General features: G+C 42.1%; 1 protein-coding gene across 4 annotated transcripts in view; it reads left to right on the top strand.

Moving 5' to 3' along the window:
- NUP188 (nucleoporin 188) overlaps positions 1-18,811 on the top strand; it is a 134,860-nt gene that overhangs the window by 95,338 nt on the left and 20,711 nt on the right. For all 4 annotated transcript variants that reach the window (XM_089669093.1, XM_089669092.1, XM_089669095.1 and 1 more), the window contains exons 30-32: positions 2,028-2,220; positions 2,774-2,851; positions 17,271-17,356. In XM_089669093.1, the coding sequence (XP_089525219.1) occupies positions 2,028-2,220; positions 2,774-2,851; positions 17,271-17,356 (357 nt within the window). The remainder of the gene's footprint in view (positions 1-2,027; positions 2,221-2,773; positions 2,852-17,270; positions 17,357-18,811) is intronic.

Here is an 18,811-nt window from a genome sequence, read left to right as displayed (position 1 = left end):
AAAAGGTTGAGAAACAATGCTTTAAGTACAGGGTCCTTGAACACAGCAGGAGTCTAAGGTGTTGAACATCTTAGATATTTGGGTAATTAGTCTGTCTTGCACTTGACATTGCAGCTTTAGGGACACCTAGTTGTTCTGGCTTTGATAGGATATATACTAAAATTGGAATGATGCGGAGAAAATCAATATGGCCCATGTCAGTGTAACATGCAAATATGTTAAAGGATAAGTTCACCTTTCATAACATGTTATACCCATATTCAAGGTGTAACATATCATGATCCAACCGGCCCCCGCTCCCTGCACTTAGGAATCTTCTCCCCCCGCTAGCTGTCAAATGTAAAATGTCCTCTGTGAATTAGAAACTACAAGTTCTGACAGCCTTAGAGGTTGTAGTCCACTGCACCATGGTAGTTCATTGAATCTTCCTGTCAGTATATCTACTTGCTCGTACATCCCGTACGGGCAAGCAGATATTCTGACAGATCTGCAGGAGACCTGCATGGTACCAGTGATCTCTTGATTGCCGGTGTAATTGTTTACAGGTTCCTGCAGACAAAAATAATAAATGCACATTTTTGTACCTGCAAAAAAATGTGCATTTATTATTTTTTACTAAAAGGTGAACTTCTCCTTTAAGTGGATCATAGCAAGAATATTACTAAGAATTATTGCTACCACGGTGGCATACATATGTTTTTGTGAAGGTGCTAGGTGCCATTGGAACAGGACATTTTGTTGCCTTTTTTTTCCCTAATCCTAAGAATACTTACCGGTCACACAGCTGCGATTTATGTGCAATTTCAGCGCGATTTCAGGTGTGATTTTCAACGATTTCTTGCAATTGGCAGTGCAATTTCCATTTTATTCTATGCTTGTGAAATCACAACAAAACTACAGAAAACGTTATGCAAGAACTACTTTAGAAATCACACTGCTACAAATCGCAAATGTTAAGACACTGCCATTCATTAGATGCGATTTCAGGTGTGATTTCAATACACAAATCACAACTGAAATCTCACCGGTATGACCAGGCACGAAGTTCCTCCAGGTAGAGGGTTTATGCCAGTCTATTTCTGGCTAGTGTCCGTTCACCTGAAGGTGGAAGCAAAACCCATAAGTCCTCTGTGTTCTGTGATGTACTCCAAAAAGAGGATTTTAGAGGTATACCAAAAATCCTGAGCCCCCTCCTTCCTTATACAGCACGACTTTTAAAAGTCCCAGAAGCCTGCTGTTTACCTCACTAGTTACTGAGAGAAAAGAGAATTTATGTAGTCAAGTCTAGTGGGAAGTGCTTAAAGGGGAAGTGATGTTGAGAATATGATCTGCTTTGAGGTGTGGTTAAGTCATGGTTAGGTTGTGGTGTGATAGATATCTTTATGAATTCTCTGCAGGATGGATTTGTAAGAAGAAACACATAATCTCTGAGTGTAGATGGTATAACAAGTTTAATAGTTAAAAAGTAAGTAGGCAACTCACATATTCAGTGACAAAAGGTCTCATATAGGAAGGATCTCCAGACCGCCTCATCACCAAGTAGTACACCACAATAAAGATATGTAAGGGTAGGACAGTGAGCAGCGCTGAAGAGGGAGGAGATTGCCAGGTGATGCTACTGCAATAGCCCACTGTGTTGTCTGGAGCGGTGACATCGGCATCATAGTCCACTGAGAGGACTATACACCTTTCTGCTTCACCTAGTACCCAACCTCCTAAGGCATATATCAAGAGGTTTGCTGTGTTCCCCAGTTAATGCAGGGAGACAACATTGTATCCTCTCAAAACACAATAACTTGGTAAAGTGAATGCAGGTGACTATGTGGCCATGTCATGAAGTCTCTACTCCCGGCATGGGAAAAACACGGGTTTCCTTTAAAGCAAATTACATCTGTCATTGTGAAGCAAATGGTCAGCAGAAAATTGCAAAGTCTGTGTTACTTAAATTATTCTTGGTAGCTTTTTAGGCAATAAAGAGTATATATGAGTTGCACAACGCAGTATGACTTTTCCCTTTCTCTGCCCAGGGGATCGTTGGACAACTCTCTGAAGAGCATCCTGGAGAAGTTTTCCAAGGAGGGCCGCTTCACCTACTGGTCGAATTATGTTCATTCACTGGTGCTTCGTGTAGCAGAGATGGAGGGCAGCTGCAGCTCACTGACTGAATACCACATGCTGCTGTCTGCCTGGCGCATACTGCTCATTATTTCCACGCACTTTGTAAGTTTGGTACACTCTTTTTCTGTGTGCCTAGCAGAGACTGGCACTTTGTAACGTACAGTAATGGGATGCTAGTTTGTAGAACAGGGTGTGTCTGCGCAAAATAAAAACACATAAACAGTAGATCTGTACAATGCATACACATTTCTCCATATTTTGTCTTTTTTAAAGTACACAGAAATAACAGTTGATTCTGCCAGAAATCCAGTAAACACCTAATTTGTAGTACTTAGCTGACAGCATAGTGCCTCTGCTGTACTAAAATCTCAAGCCGTGTTATAAGCCCTGCCTGAGCTTCTTTTGATGAATAAGGGAACATCCTCTCCTTATATAATGAAGATGAGTGTGGGAGGTATGTGTGATTGTACACAAACATATGAAAGTGGAATATGGAATATTTCTTATTTACCATTTTAAACCTTAAATAAAATTATATTTTTAAGCCTTGCATATAATAAAGGAAATGTGTACCACGCTACTTTCCCTTCAATTATTTTTATGTCCCTACCAGCGATATTTTTATCCTGACACATTGTGTGTTGTGCTTCTGCAGGAGGATGTCATGCATCTGACAGATATACAAGTGAGACGGCAGCTTTTCCAGGATATATTGGATGGTGCAGAACATTTGGTAAGATGGACTTTTGTCTTTTTTCAGCCAGACTAACAATGTAACTATGTAAATAGTAGTGTCAGTTGGATGCTTTGGAGGACAAAAGAGATATGTGGTCTAATAGACCCTAGATCTCTCCAAAATGAGGACGTGTCACTGCCCATTCTTTCACGGGGGTTGTTCATCCCCTGTGATAGCAATAAAATTGATTAAAAAAATACAGTGATTAAAAAAATAAGCTTAAATAAAATAATAATTAAAAAAAATTTTTAGCAACCCCGTACTCATCCGAATGTAGGTCCCACATGCATATGTAAATGGTGATTGCACCACATTTGAGGTATCACTGCGAACATCAGAGCGAGAACAGTAATTCTAACACCAGACCTGTTTATCTCTAAACTGGTAACATCTAAAGGCTTTTAAAGCATCGCCTATGGTTAATTTAATGTACTGCAGTTTATTGCCTTTCCTCGGGTGTGCGCAATTTTAAAGCGTGGCATGTTTAGCATCTTTTTACTCAGCTTATCATCTTTTATATTTTACAATAAAATTGGGTATTTTGTTTGTGTTCACTAAAATTCATTAAAGTGTATTTTTTTCTGTTGTTCATTGAAGGACACAACTGAATTTTTCATGGATGAGTTTGATGCCAGCACCTTCAGGAGTTAGGGCACTAGTGCAACTAAAAGCATGAAAAACAAAATGAGGTCAGCGCTAATCCTAAAAATCCAAAAAGTAAAAAATATAAATTAAGTGTAGCTGCGTGCAATGGATACCGATATACCAAGATCCTAGAAGTGCTAAAAAGAAAAGTTGCAGCGCTAAACACAAAAATATTGAATAATATCAAATAAATTAAATAAATTCCATCAAGTTCAAGAATAAAAATAAAATTCACATAAAATAAAAATATTGTACATAAGTCCAATGGCGTTAAAATCAACTATATTATAATTGAATTGAATAGTCCCAATGTCCATTGCAAACTAAATCCTCACCTAGTGATCCAGGAACAACAGACATGTCAAATCCACCGATGGCTAGAATATAAACTCACCAGAAGATATTGCTGTATTTTTAAACAGCAATATCGCTTGCATGATAAATTCCCAAGGTGCGATCCTTCAGTGTATCAGGAAACTCGATAATCCTCCTCATATCCCGCGCCACCAGATGTGAGTACATGAAATCTCATCTGTCCGCTGCCGCAATATTCCCGGAGATGTTGCATATCCCTCACTCAACCAGCTCCATCCCCCTTAGCACGGCGCATCTGTCATACCTGCAGGTCGGACCGCGCCGGAGCTAAGTGTTGCAGCAATCCCTGCACGTTAGTGCGGAGTTAACTTCAGCGTTTCCTGTGTTCAGTGCAAACAGAAGCAGCGGGAGTTCTATGGTGACTCTGATGGGATGGGAAGTAATGCTGCTGGAGAGCAACACCAAAAAGCGTGCCTAAGGGGTGCCTCTGGTGGTGGCTAAACCCCTATCTGCAACCCAGGATTCAGTTAATAGCCAGCAGTAGTCTGATCCTCTGTTCAACATTTCATAGGGACCTAGAGAAAGTCAAGCTGCCTCCTCTTCCACCATTTTGAAATAGGTTTGTAGGATGGTGATCCAGGCCTATGGTCTTGCGAGCCAGGAGGCTCCGTTTCCAATTACGGCACATTCTACCAGGGCGCTAAGCGCGTCCTTGGCCTTTTATTATTCTACTTCTGTTTTTCAGGTTTGCAGGGTGCCTACTTGGTCCTCAGTTCACACATTTACCAAGTTTTATAAGGTTAATATCGCTGCCTCTGTGAATGTCCGCTTTGGCCAGAAAGTTTTGCAGGCTGTGGTTTGAGTTCTGCCTTGTGGTCAGTTTCTGGTTCTGTTTGATTGTGGGCCCATTTATTCTTCTGTCTTTCTGGCACTGCATTGGGACATCCCATCCATGAAAAATTCAGTTGTGTCCTTCAAGGAACTATAGAGAAACTGGATTTTTGCACTCACCATCAAATCATTTTCTCTGAGATCATTGAAGGACTCAGCACCCGCCCAGTCTTGTTTGATGGTGTTGTCCTTCTACTAATGGCTACTAACTGAATCGTGAATTGCTGATGGGGGGTTTGGCTACTACTAGAGGGCCGCTCCTTAGTTGTGCTTTTAGTTTAGGTTCCACTAATATCAAAATTTGTGTTTGAATTACCACTTCACAAATACTGTGTGACATAAAAGTTTAAAACACCCACCCTTTTATTCTGCAAGGCCTCTGATTAAAATTTTATCTATATACAGTCATGGCCGAAATTGTTGGCACCCTTGATATTTTTCCTGAAAATCAAGTATTTCACACAAAAAAGGTATTGCATTAACACATGTTTTGCTATACACATGTTTATTCCCTTTGTATGTATTGGAACAAATATAAAACAGAGGCAGAAAAGCAAATATGACATAATGTCACACAAAACCCCAAAAATGGGCTGGACAAAAGTATTGGCACCCTTAACTTAATATTTGGTTGCACACCCTTTGGAAAACATAACTGAAATCAGTCGCTTCCTATAACCATCAATAAGCTTCTGACACCTCTCACCCGGAATTTTGGACCACTCTTCCTTTGCAAACAGCTCCAGGTCTCTCTTATTGGAAGGACACCTTTTCCCAACAGCAATTTTAAGATCTCTCCACAGGTGTTCAATGGGATTTAGATCTGGGCTCATTGCTGGCCACTTCAGAACTCTCCAGCGCTTCTTTGCCATCCATTTCTGAGTGCTTTTTGACGTATGTTTGGGGTCATTGTCCTGCTGGAAGACCCAGGATCTTGGACGCAAACCCAGCTTTCTGACACTGGGCCCTACAGTGCGACCCAAAATCCTTTGGTAATCCTCAGATTTCATGATGCCTTGCACACAGTCAAGGCACCCAGTGCCAGAGGCAGCAAAACAACCCCAAAACATCATTGAACCTCCACCATATTTTACCGTAGGTACTGTGTTTTGTTCTTTGTAGGCCTCATTCCGTTTTCGGTAAACAGTAGAATGATGTGCTTTACCGAAAAGCTCTATCTTGGTCTCATCTGTCCACAAGACGTTTTCCCAGAAGGCTTTTGGCTTACTCAAGTACATTTTGGCAAACTGTAGTCTTGCTTTTTTATGTCTCTGTGTCAGCAGTGGGGTCCTCCTGGGTCTCCTGCCATAGCGTTTCATTTCATTTAAATGTCGACGGATAGTTCGCGCTGACACTGATGCTCCCTGAGCCTGCAGGACAGCTTGAATGTCTTTGGAACATGTTTGGGGCTGCTTATCCACCATCCGGACTATTCTGCGTTGCAATCTTTCATCAATTTTCCTCATCCGTCCACGACCAGGGAGATTAGCTACAGTGCCATGGGTTGCAAACTTCTTGATAATGTTGCGCACTGTGGACAAAGGCAAATCTAGTTCTCTGGAGATGGACTTGTAACCTTGAGATTGTTGATATTTTGCCACAATTTTGGTTCTCAGGTCCTCAGACAGTTCTCGTCTCCTCTTTCTGTTGTCCATGCTTAGTGTGGCACAGACAGACACACAATGCAAAGGTTAAGTGAACGTCTCTCCTTTTTATCTGCTTTCAGGTGTGATTTCTATATTGCCCACACCTGTTACTTGCCCCAGGTGAGTTTACAGGAGCATCACATGCTTGTAACATTCTTATTTATCCGCAGTTGTGAAAGGGTGCCAATACTTTTGTCCAGCCCATTTTTGGAGGTTTGTGTGACATTATGTCGAATTTGCTTTCTTTCCTCCCTTTTTTTGTTTTGTCCCAATACACACAAAGGGAATAAACATGTGTATAGCAAAACATGTGTTAATGCAATACGTTTCGTGAGAAATACATGATTTCCTGGAGAAATATCAAGGGTGCCAACAATTTCGGCCATGACTGTATATATATATATATATATATATATATCTCTACACATACATATACATATAGTGTATATACACACTATATTTCCAAAAGTATTGGTCGGCCTGCCTTCACATGCACATGAACGTTAATGGCATCCCAGTCTTAGGTTGTAGGGTTTAATATTGAGTTGGCCCGCCCTTTGCAGCTATAACAGCTTCAACTCTTCTGGGAAGGCCGTCCACAAGGTTTAGGAGTGTCTATGGGAAGGTTTGACCATTCTTCCAGAAGCACATTTGTGAGGTCAGGTATTGATGTCGGACGAGAAGGCCTGGCTCGCAGTCTCCGCTCTAATTCTTCCGAAAGGTGTTCTTTTTTTTTAATTTAAATATTTATTGATTTTTCACATTATTACAAAAATTCCATAAAAAGAGACACAATACATAAAAATATCACTACATTTCTACTCTGTCCCTTCTATTTACCTCTTTTCTTTCCCTTCCCTCCCCTCCCATCATTTCCCCCCCTCCCTCCCTTCTGCAAGATCTCCAATCCCTCTGGGCCCAGTAACTTCGAATAACTTCCTAATTTAAAGTTTTCTATATTTCTCTTTCAATCCCGATTTTTCCCATTTTTCCCATCGTAAATAGTATATTTTCATCCTATCTTCCTGAATATGATAAGATTTTTCCATTCTGCTAATCTGGTTTACCCTATTGATCCAATCCTCCTCCGTTGGCACCTCTATCCTCCGCCAAAACCTGGGGATCAACCCTTTTGCAGCACTCAAGTAGTACCATACACCTGATTCTTTATATTTATTTACTGTTGTCTCAATACTATGTAGGAGACACATGGCTGGGTCTAATCCTATGTCATTTCCAGTCATTATTTCTATTAATTTGACTATTGTCTTCCAGAAAACCTGGATTTTTGGACATTGCCACCATATGTGAAACACCGTGCCCTCTTCCCCACATCCTCTCCAACACATTTTTGAATTCTCCCCCCTCATCCTGTGCTCAGTGCTCGGTGTAATATGCCATCGTGTCAAACATTTATAGTTAATCTCAACTTCTCTCATACTAACACACTCGTGAATTAATCTAAATATCTTATTCTGTTGATCTTCATCTATCACCACCCCCATATCTCTTTCCCAATTTGTTATAAAAATTAACTTTGTGTCTGTGTCTAGTTCTGTAAGTATTCTATACATTTTTGTAACACCATGTTTCCCATCTCTACGTGTTTCTAGTAGCCTTTCAAACATATTCCACTCCTTTTTTAATCTCAAGGGTTTTGGGAGAGTTCCTATAAAACATTTCAATTGATGATATTTCCACTCATCTATTTTAGTAAACATATCTCCTCCCATCTCTTTTAATTCTTTAAATGTTCTCAATTCCCCCTCTACCAATACGTCTCTCAATTGGATGTCTTCCTTTTTAAACCATCTCCCTGATATCTAATTTTTCCTGGGGGGAAAAATTCCGTGTTTGCAAGAGGCATTAATATAGAGTTGAATTCCCAATTCATGTGTTTATGTAGATTATCCCATATCCTTAAAACAATTAAAGTGTAAGTGCTTATGCCCTCTTTAATTCTTCTATAATGTGCTGGAACCCATATCATCTTACTCAAATTAATTCCACTCAGATCATTCTCTATTTTTACCCAACTTTTCCCCTTGTGATTAAAAGTCCAGTCATAGATTCTTGCTAAAATTACTGCTTTGTAATATCTCTTGACATCAGGTAGTCCCATCCCCCCTTTCTCTTTAGTCCTACTTAGTGTTTCATATGATACTCTTGGCTTTTTATTCCTCCATATATATCTTGTTAACATTTTTCTCATTATTTTAAAAAACACCTCTGGGAGTTTGATCGGGATCATTTGAAATCTATACAATATTTTAGGGATAATTACCATTTTAATTAGGTTCATACGTCCTAACCATGATGGATTTCCTCCTTCTAATCTTTTTAGTTCATCCTTAATCTCATTTATCAGAGAAATATAGTTTAATCTATACAGTTGTTTATATGAGGTAGCAAGTTTTATTCCTAGATATTTTATATCTTTTTCTCTCCAAATAAAGGGGAATTCTTTTTGTAGCTTTTCTTTTTCGCTCTTTGGTATATTAATGTTCAAAATCTCAGTTTTTGTTGGATTAATTTTTAGATTAGATAGTTCACCATATTCCTTCAGGGTCTTCATTATATTTGGTAGAGTTATTCGGGGGTTGCCTACATAAAACAGTAAGTCATCCGCAAAGGCCGCTACTTTGTGTTCTATATTTTCTATCTGGATTCCCTTTACCGCTCCACTATTCCTTATTATTGATAGCAGGGGTTCCAATGTCAATACATACAGCAAGGGGGACAATGGGCATCCTTGCCTTGTTCCATTGGACATCCCAATGGATTCCGACCTCTCCCCATTTACCGTGATGATTGCGGTGGGCTCCTTATATAGTTTACCTATCCATTCACGCATTTTCTCTCCAATCCCCAACACTTCCAAGTTGTCCATCATAAAGCCCCAGTCCACTCTATCAAACGCCTTTTCGGCATCAATTGACAAAAGCACCACCGGGGCTTTCCCTTTTCTACTTTTCTGGATAAGCATCAGAGTTCTCAAACCATTATCTCTACCCTCTCTCCCCTGGACAAAGCCCACCTGGTCTCCATGGATCCATTCGGGCATTAGATCTTTCAGCCTGTTTGCTAGGACCTTTGCGTACAACTTAGTATCAGTGTTTAATAATGAAATTGGTCTGTAACTAGAGCACTGAGAGGGATCTTTTCCCTCCTTATGGATGAGAACTACATGGGCCTGTAGGGATTCCCTCCTCCCTTCCATCCCACCTCCCAAGTCATTCATATATTTCTTTAACTTTGGTAACAGTACTTCACTAAATTTTTTATAGTACTTAACAGTATAACCATCCGGGCCTGGGCTTTTCCCTCCCCCTGTACTTCTTAATGCTGCTTCTATTTCTTCCTGGGAAATTTCTGCATCCAAAGAGTTCAGTTGTGTTTCACTAAGCTTTGGCAATCCCGCGTTTTTTAGATATATCCTCCTTTTTTCATTAATACCTTCTCTAATTTCTTTTGATGTTCCTAGGTGGCTGATGTTATACAACTTTCTATAATACTCCGTGAATACTTTAATGATTTCTTTAGTTGAGTGGACCATCTCCCCCTTAGGGCTTTTTATCTTTTCTATATAATTCCTGTTCTTCTTCTTATTCAGGGCTCTCATTAAGTATTTTCCTGGTCTATCACCCCATCTATATCTTTCACTTAATACTTTATTATATACTCTTCTCCTCTCCTCTTCTACCAATCTCTCTAATTCGTCTTTTTTATCCCTTAACTTCTGTCTTGTTTCTATTGTTATTTTTTTCTTATGTATCTGCTCCAATTCCAGGATTTCCTTTAAGAGTCCACTAACCCTCTCTCTTCTTTCTTTTTTCTTCCTTGCTCCCATCGCAATCAGGATTCCTCTTATATATACCTTATGACTTTCCCATATTGTAGCTGTCGATACTTCCTCTGTCTCATTCTCCTGGAAATATACCTTAATCTCTTCACTGATCTTCTGCACAATATTCTCATCCAAGAGAAGAGCCTCATTTAATCTCCATCCTAAACCTCCCATCCACCTTTTTCCCCATCCCATTTTTATTACGACTGGGGCATGGTCCGAAAAAGTTCTTGTCTCTATTTCTATTTTAACCAGCATTTCAATAAGTTGATGATCTATTAGAATGTAATCCAGTCTCGAGTATATCTCATGTGCATTAGAGAAGAAGGTATAGTCTCTGTCCTTCATATGCATTATTCTCCAGGTGTCCACCAGCTGGTACTCGTGGATCACCTTCCTCAATGCTCTCAAGGACCTACCCCCTTCTCTCTGCACAAGGGAGGTTGCATCCATTTGTGGGTCCATACAGAGATTCAAATCTCCTGCTATTATCAAACGCCCTTTTTTAAAATCTATCAGTTTTTTTAGCAAACCCTTCAGGAAGATCTCAGGTTTCTTGTTGGGGCAATATATATTGGCTAGTGTGCATTCAATTCCCTGTAGTTTACCTTTCAAAAACAGGAATCTCCCTTCCGGGTCAGTCCTTCTATCTTCCAACTCAAATCTCATATTTTTTGCCAATCCTATTGCCACCCCCTTTGCTCTTTTAATTGGAGAGTCAGCGTAATACCATGTAGGATAATATTTGGATTTCAGTTTCACATTAGATTCTATCTCAAAATGTGTCTCCTGCAAAAATACCACTGACATTGCCCTGTGATGTAACTCTTTAAACAACTTAAATCTTTTCCCAGGGCAATTCAACTCATTCACATTATATGTTATAAACTGTATTTCTTCCATCCTTCTTGATTTTATTTATCTTTCTTCTAATTCGTCTCCTCCTATTAGGCCCGAATGACTTGCAGAATATTAACCCCACTCCCCCTGTCCACCTATTAGGACCGGATATCTTGCAGAATATTAGCCCCACCCCCCCTCCCCCCCCCTTCCCCCCACCTACCACCCCTCACACCCTCTCTTTTTTTTCCCCTACCCATTTTTAGGCGTATAAACTGCCTACAAATCATTTGTGGATCCATTTCCACCATAGATTAAAATTTAGGGCGTAAGCTCCACCCATGTACGGCTCACCTCTTCTCCGACCCCCCCAATTCCCTCTCTCTATAGTCTAGTCTCAGCGAGAGTCTTTACTCTTTACCTCCCACCCTTAACCATAGCCTCCAAGCGGGTCTCGGCCTCCGTAGGAGGAAGACCAGAGGCGAGAGAGTGAAGTAAGAGAGAGAAAAAAAAAAATAAAAATACTCATTCTCTACTTCATTCTCCCTCTCTTCCCTCCCCAACCCCAGGGCCTCCCTCCCCCCTTCCCCCGACGTGCTGCCAGTCCTCTTTTCTTGCATTAGTTATATTTCCTTTGTCTTCTTTTTCTTCTTCCCACCCAGCTATCTCCATTCTATGCAAGTCCAGTCTATCACAAAAATCTCTTAAATCCTCCGGAAATCGCAAATACGCTGTGACCCCATTTTTCCAGCCAATTAGAAATACTGAGGTACCCCATCTATACTGCACGTTCTGTTTTCTCATTTGCTCCAACAGGGGTTTCAGGGATCTCCTTCTCCTTAGGGTCTCTACTGTTAAGTCCGCATAGATTTGGATAGTCAAGTCTCCAAACTTAATTAATGATCTTCCCTTAGTCTTCTTCCAAATCTCATCTTTGACCCCAAAATTTTGGAACTGGACAATTATGTCCCTCGGTCTTTCCTTCTCTATATCCTGATTGAGCTTTCCTATCCTAAACACTCCATCTAACTTGATCCCGTCTGTTTCAGGTCTATCTCTTATGGAGTTTAGGATTTTTTTAACTAGTTCGTATAATATTTCCCCTTTAGCAGAGTCTGGGATTCCTCGTATTCTAAGGTTACACCTTCTTTCTTTATTTTCTTGAACTTCCATCCTATAGATCATTTTTTTCTGGTTATTTTCTAATTGGCTTATTTTTTTCCTTAGATTATCTATGTTCTGGGCCTGGGTTTTAACTTTCTCCTCCGTTTCTTCCACTCTTGATAGCAGATGTCCTAAATCGTTTCGAATAGCTGTCATTTCATGTTTTATCGTTTTTTTCCAAATTTTGAAACATTTCAGCCATCTCCTTCTTATTTGGTATCTGTAGTTCCCCTTCAGATCCTTTCCTTCCCAGGTCATCCACTATTTGTTGGCTACTGTTGCTATTCAAGCCCAATGATAATCTAGGACTACTTCCTGAACTAGTGTCCATTTCCCCCTTTGCACCTTGGACCCTTTCTGGCGTAGTATTTCCATATGATGTATATTTCTTTATTGTTCCTGTTTGGGACCCTTTGGGCCCTGCTCCCTTGGGACCTTTATTCTTCATATCTTCTAAATATCTTGGTAGACTTGCAATTTTTCCTATATCCTTTACTCTCCTAAGACACCTGGGCCTCCTCTCTTCTTATCTTCTAACCCCTGGGAATCCTCCCCTTCTTCACCCCTTAGTAGCCTATGTCACTCAGGGGTTCACCACACAATAAGCTCCCAACATTTTTCACTCACCCTTTCCTTCTCAGGATGGTGACTCCATACTTGTGTGGGGGGTCTTCACTGCTGCTCAGTCCTGGGGGGGGGATTCCTCAGGGTTTCCGATACTATGTTTCTTTCTTTCCTCCTCCTTTCTCTTTCCTTTCTTGATCCTTAGAAGTCGCCTCAGGGAAGGAGAATGGGTCTTCTAATATTTATGGGTCTCCCTGACCCAGGATCAAACAGCCAGCCAGGGGGTATAGGAAGCTATACGCCAGCAGCACCCTGTCACATCAGGGCGCCAGCCAGCATCCACTTTCTCTCAAGGGTCCTCCGTAGCTGGGCCTTACTCCTGCAGCCTCTCTCCTCCTCTCTCCGCACGGGTTTCCATTCATGTGGTGCCAGGGGAGCCGATTTGTCACTGCCGCTCAACGAGGGAACCGGCCGGCGTTTCTGCTTCCCAGTCGTCCTTTGCGGCGAGCAGCGTGCTCATACCGCCCTGCTTCGTTTCCCCGGCAACCCGACAGCTGCACTGGGATCTCCACCGCAAGTTCACCTCCCGGAGGTCCGTGTAAGCTCCGCTCTCCCCTCTCCACGCCCGCCTCTCCCTCCACCAGGACCCTCCACACTCAGGTAGGGCTTCACTCCATGAGGGTCTAGGGATGGTCGGATTTGAGGTTATCGGAGAGCACTCACATCGTGCTCTCCGACGCCGCCATGTTTAGGCTCCACCCTCCTCCTGCAATCAGCATCCCGAAAGGTGTTCTATCGGGTTGAGGTCAGGATTCTGTGCAGGCCAGTCAAGTTTCTCAACCCCAAACTCGCTCATCCATGTCTTTATGGACTTGCTTTGTGCACTGGTGCGCAAGTCATGTTGGAACAGGAAGGGGCCATCCCCAAACTGTTCCCACAAAGTTGGGAGCAAGAAATTGTCCAAAATGTCTTGGTATGCTGATGCCTTCCCTTCACTGCAACTAAGGGGCCAAGCCCAACCCCTGAAAAACAACCCCACACCATAATCCCCCTCCACCAAACTTTACACTTGGCACAATGCAGTCAGGCAAGTACCGTTCTCCTAGCAACCACCAAACCCAGACACGTCCATTGGATTGCCAGACAGACGAGCGTGATTCGTCACTCCAGAGAACACATCTCCACTGCTCTAGAGTCCAGTGGCAGCGTGCTTTACACCACTGCATCCAACGCTTTGCATTGCACTTGGTGATGTAAGGGTTGGATTTAGCTGCTAGGCCATGGAAACCCATTCCATGAAGCTCTCTATGCACTGTTGTTGTGCAAATCTGAAGGCCACACAGTTTGGAGGTCTTTAGCTATTGACTCTGCAGACAGTTGGCGACTTTTGCGCAATGTGCAATAATCCCAAACACGAAGCCAAGGAAACTCTCAATTGGTTTCAAAGAAAGAATATAAAGCTGCTAGAATGGCCCAGCCAATCACCTGACTTAAATCCAATAAAAAAATCTATGGAAAGAACTAAAGATCAGAGTCCATAGAAGAGGCCCACAGATTTCAAGACTGTTTTTATGGAAGAATGGGCCAAAATCGAACCCCTGCAATGTATGCGACTAGTTTCTCCATACAGGAGGGATCTTGAAGCTGTCATCAAAGGATTTTGTACGAAGTATTAAATAAATTTCAGTTAGCATTTTCAATACTTTTCCCTGTGTCATTCCATTTTATTACACATAACTTAATTTCGTAACTTATTTGTTTTGATTTCCTTATATGTATGGATTGCATGGGTTATTACCAACATGTGGTGAAAATGTCATGCCAATGGCACCTTTAGAAATATATATATTGAGAAAAATGGTGATATGTCCAATGCTTATTTTTAGAGATGCACTGATACCACTTTTTTAAGACCGAATATGAGTACTGATACTTTTTATTAAGTACTCACCGATACCAATTACTGATACTTATCACCTAGGAAGAGTGGGTAGAGGAGTGGTTTGGGGGGTGCAGGGTTGGAGTTAGGGAGTTGGGTGTGGCTGTGGTGAGAGAGGGGTTTTGGGGTGGGAGGGCTGAGATGGAAAAGGCTGTGATTGCTGGGGGGAGATTAGGGGGATGCGAGAGTCATTAGGTGATTGCTGGATGGCTGGAAGGGACCTCTGTCAGTTCTGTGAGTTCTGTGTTAAATTGGGGCGGTAGAGAAATACGGCATGAAGGCTGGGCTATGTATTGGTGGGTGTGGACATATTCAAGGAATGTAAGGTCAACCAGTTATTAATTTGCAGCAGTGGATAACAGTAGGAGGCTTTAGGAATTGAGGACAATGATGGATCGAGGCTGGTGTGGGTTAGGAGCAGTGGGGGTGGAGAAGGGAGCTGGAAAGACTTAGGACAGGACCCCGGTGCAAGAAACCATGAAGGGTCCCCTTCAGTCAAAACAGCATGGCAAAATGTGAGCATGACTAAGATAATGGAAGACCTGGAGCACCCTGGGACAGTGGGCATGGCCAGTGGACAGGTCTTAAAGGGGGATTAAACAGAATCTGTACCTGCAGTATACACTGCACACATATACCACAGTCCTTGTGCTCATATTACTAAGGGGCACTTTGGAGGATGTAAGGGGGCACTCTGGAGGTACTAAGTTATTACCTCCGCAGTGCCCCCATACATCCTTCAGACTGACCCCTTATCCTTCTCCAGTGTGTCCCCCTTAGTGCCTCTAGAGTGCCCTCTTACATCCTCTAGAGTGCCCCCTTACTGTACTGTAACTAAGAGGGCACTCTGGAGGAGGATGAAAAGGGGCACTCTAGAGGCACTAAGGGAGCACTAAGTATCTCCAGAGTGCCACTTTGCATCCTCCTCCAGAGTGCCCCCTTATGTGCTGTACCTCCAGCATGCCACCTAAGTTAGTGCCCCCTTCCTTCTCTTCTGTAGTGCCCCCAAAGTTAGTCCCCCTTATGTCCTGCTCCTTCAGAGTACTTCCTTAAATATAAGTTCACCTTTTGGACAAAAATAATAAGTGCATTTTTTTTGCAGGTAACAAATGTGCATTTATTATTTTTGTCCAAAGGAGCCTAGAGAGTATTGCACCAGTGATCAGTAGATCACTGATACCATGCAGGTCTCCTGCTGATCTGTCAGAATATCTGCTTGCCCTACGGGATGTACGAACAAGCAGATATTCTGACAGGAAGCTTCAATGAACTACCAGGGTGCCCCACAGTTCATTGAAAACTACAAGCCGACAGCTGATAAGGCTGCCGGGACTTACAGTTCATTCATTCACGGAAGTTTGTGAATGAATAATGGGGCCATGTGGGCAGAGCCCGAACAGCTGCGCTGGTTTCAAATCAGACAGATATAGTACGGGTAAACTTCTCCCCGTACTGTCAGAGGGAGGGGGGATGGCGGGCGCAGCTGCGGCTATGCGAACATGTTGCATGTTCCACCCTAAAAACATGTACATGGTACCCCTACTCATTCACCCAAAAATAAGTGTAGTGTAAAAATACACAGGAGGCAGTATTTGACAAGTCCTTTTATTAAAAAAAAAAAAAATTTTTAAATGTTCCCCGGTGTAGATCCATCATCAATCACTATGCCCACCGAGCAAAAAAAAAGGCTCTGCTCTTGACAAAGGCTCCCTCCATCTTACAGCTCCACCGCCTGACAACACTTAAATAACTAAGGGTCGGGGCCACCCAGTGATGTCACCGGGTGACCCCTCCCACCCCCTTGTGACATCATTGACCCAGCATGTCACGGATGATGACGGCACAAGGGTACGGGGCCACTCAGTGATGTCATTGCCTTGTTTTCTTTTTCAGCCTCCCTTCTATTTTTGGGAGCCTAGACTTGGGGCAAGACATCCAGATGGTCTTTGTGAACCAAGATTTTTCTGGTGTGACCCATCAGTCTCTTTGGGATGGTCTCTTCCCCTGCCTTCAGGGGACTTTCTTGCCAGGACGTTCCCTATACCTGGTGCTTAAGTCTAATTTCAGAACATATGGTTCTTTCCTCGCCAGGAGATTCATGGTCCGTCAGCTGCCTGACCTAGACTCCATTGGACAGCACTTGGACGTTGCTGAACCTTCATGTCTGGGAAGATTTGAGGGTTCTCCCAGTGGCAGAGGAATTGGTGCAGATGAATGACAGATTCTCCTCCCCCATTCACAGAATGTGTTCCTGTCTGTGAAAACAATGCAAGGACTTTTGTCAGTGGAGGAGAGGACTGAAAGGGGCAGGCACACGTCAGGTCCTTTAATGTACGTCAGATGTTAGCCCGGGAGCTATTAACTCCCACAGTGCATGAAGTTAAGTGCTGTGATGAGGACTGGGCATCACTGGAAAGATTTCTTTAGAGACCATCAGCCTGCAGTAAATGGGACATTACAGCTAAGTACTGTAAAAAAAACTGTGAAAAAAAAAACACATTTTAAACTAAAATTCAGCTTTAAAATACAACGTGAATTTGTTATTTGAGCCCCATGTTTGTTTAGTTCCAGGTTCCTAACTCTGTGGCCTGTTTGGATCTTGGATCTATGTTGTGCATTTTGATGATAATTCTGCTGAGACGCTGGAAGGGGTACGTACCAAGCTGAAAGAAGAATTTTATCCTGCAATTATATGATTTTTTTATTTTTTTTTGTAGAAATTGCTGGACAGCTTAAAAGTTGGCTGCTGTTTTGTATTGAAACTGGGTATAGCTTTTAGAGATGCGAGTGACGTATTTTCTAAGGCCCAGTTAAGCTTGATAAAGTGTAGCAGTGAACAGAAAAAAACTTTTGACGCCTCAGGGGTAAGAAATAGTAAAGAAGCTGATCTCAAGGTATGCAAATATAATAACCACTGTGCAGCTCGGGCCGGATAGTTTAGGCAGTGCAGCCCTTTTCAGATCTGGGAATCTTGCACTGTACAAACAACAAAAACAAAAGGCCGCAAACGCCTAGTGCATTATCACAGCACTTTATTAAAAGGTGAATGATGCAAATTATACTCACAAGCCAAAATAGTGTAATGGCGTGTCACTAGGCATTTGTGCCCTTTTGTTTTTGTTAATGGACTGACCTTATTTGTGCTCTTTTGGTCTGTGAAATATACCTTTTATATGCTTTATTATGTTTAAGTGTTCAAAAACTGATGGATCCTGCCAGAAAGAAATTCACTGCGATGGTAACTTCCTGTGTTCTTGGTACTTTTTAAGTTAGCATTGTTCCCACTCTGTAAACTACATCGTGCCTGTCTTATGCAGGTGTTCTATAGTCCTACACACAGGAAGTATGTTACTGGCAGTATCACTAGGTGAAAATAAAGGGAAAAAAAAAAAAGAAACAATGCAATGCAGTCACAACACCTAAGCACCAGTAAGCTGCAATACACTAAATGCTTTTTTTTATTGGGTTTGGGTGCACTTTAAAGGATAAGGTCACCTTAAAAAGTTTTTTAAAATAAATGCAAATATTTTTGTAAGAAGAAATGTACATTTATTATTTTTTTTTCACAGGAGCCTGCAAAGCACTGCACCTGCAATCAGTGGATTGTGGGTGCAGTGTCTGGCCTCCTGCAGGCTTTATCGAGGACTTTCAGTTGGAGAGCTGGAGGAAGTTTCAATGGACTAAAAGTGTGTTGATCACCACACTCGTGTTCCATTGAGGACTACAAGTTCTGCCACCGCAACAGATGGGACTTGTGCGTTCAATCACAGATCTCTGTTTTCAAAAGTGGCTGCAGGGGGGAAGAACCCCCACATGCTGTCACTGGGAGGAGGGGGCCCTTTTGCATCATGTTACACCCTAATTATGGGTTTGCCATGGTGCAAAAGATGAAATTGGCCAATAAAAGAAACCCATCATCTATTTGCCTGGCTTCCCTATATTTTTTGACCCAGAAAAATTAAAAAACAAGCCTTACAGTGTGTGTGTGTGTGTGTGTGTGTGTGTGTGTGTGTGTGTGTGTGTGTGTGTGTGTGTGTGTGTGTGTGTGTGTGTGTGTGTGTGTGTGTGTGTGTGTGTGTGTGTGTGTGTGTGTGTGTGTGTGTGTG

This window comes from Staurois parvus, unplaced genomic scaffold, assembly GCF_062004578.1.
Source record: "Staurois parvus isolate SC_StPar_1 unplaced genomic scaffold, SC_StPar_1.0 ptg000068l, whole genome shotgun sequence".
Lineage (NCBI taxonomy): Eukaryota > Metazoa > Chordata > Amphibia > Anura > Ranidae > Staurois > Staurois parvus.
The sequence above is the reverse complement of the archived record's forward strand: the minus strand, read 5'-3'. Positions and strand labels throughout refer to the sequence as shown.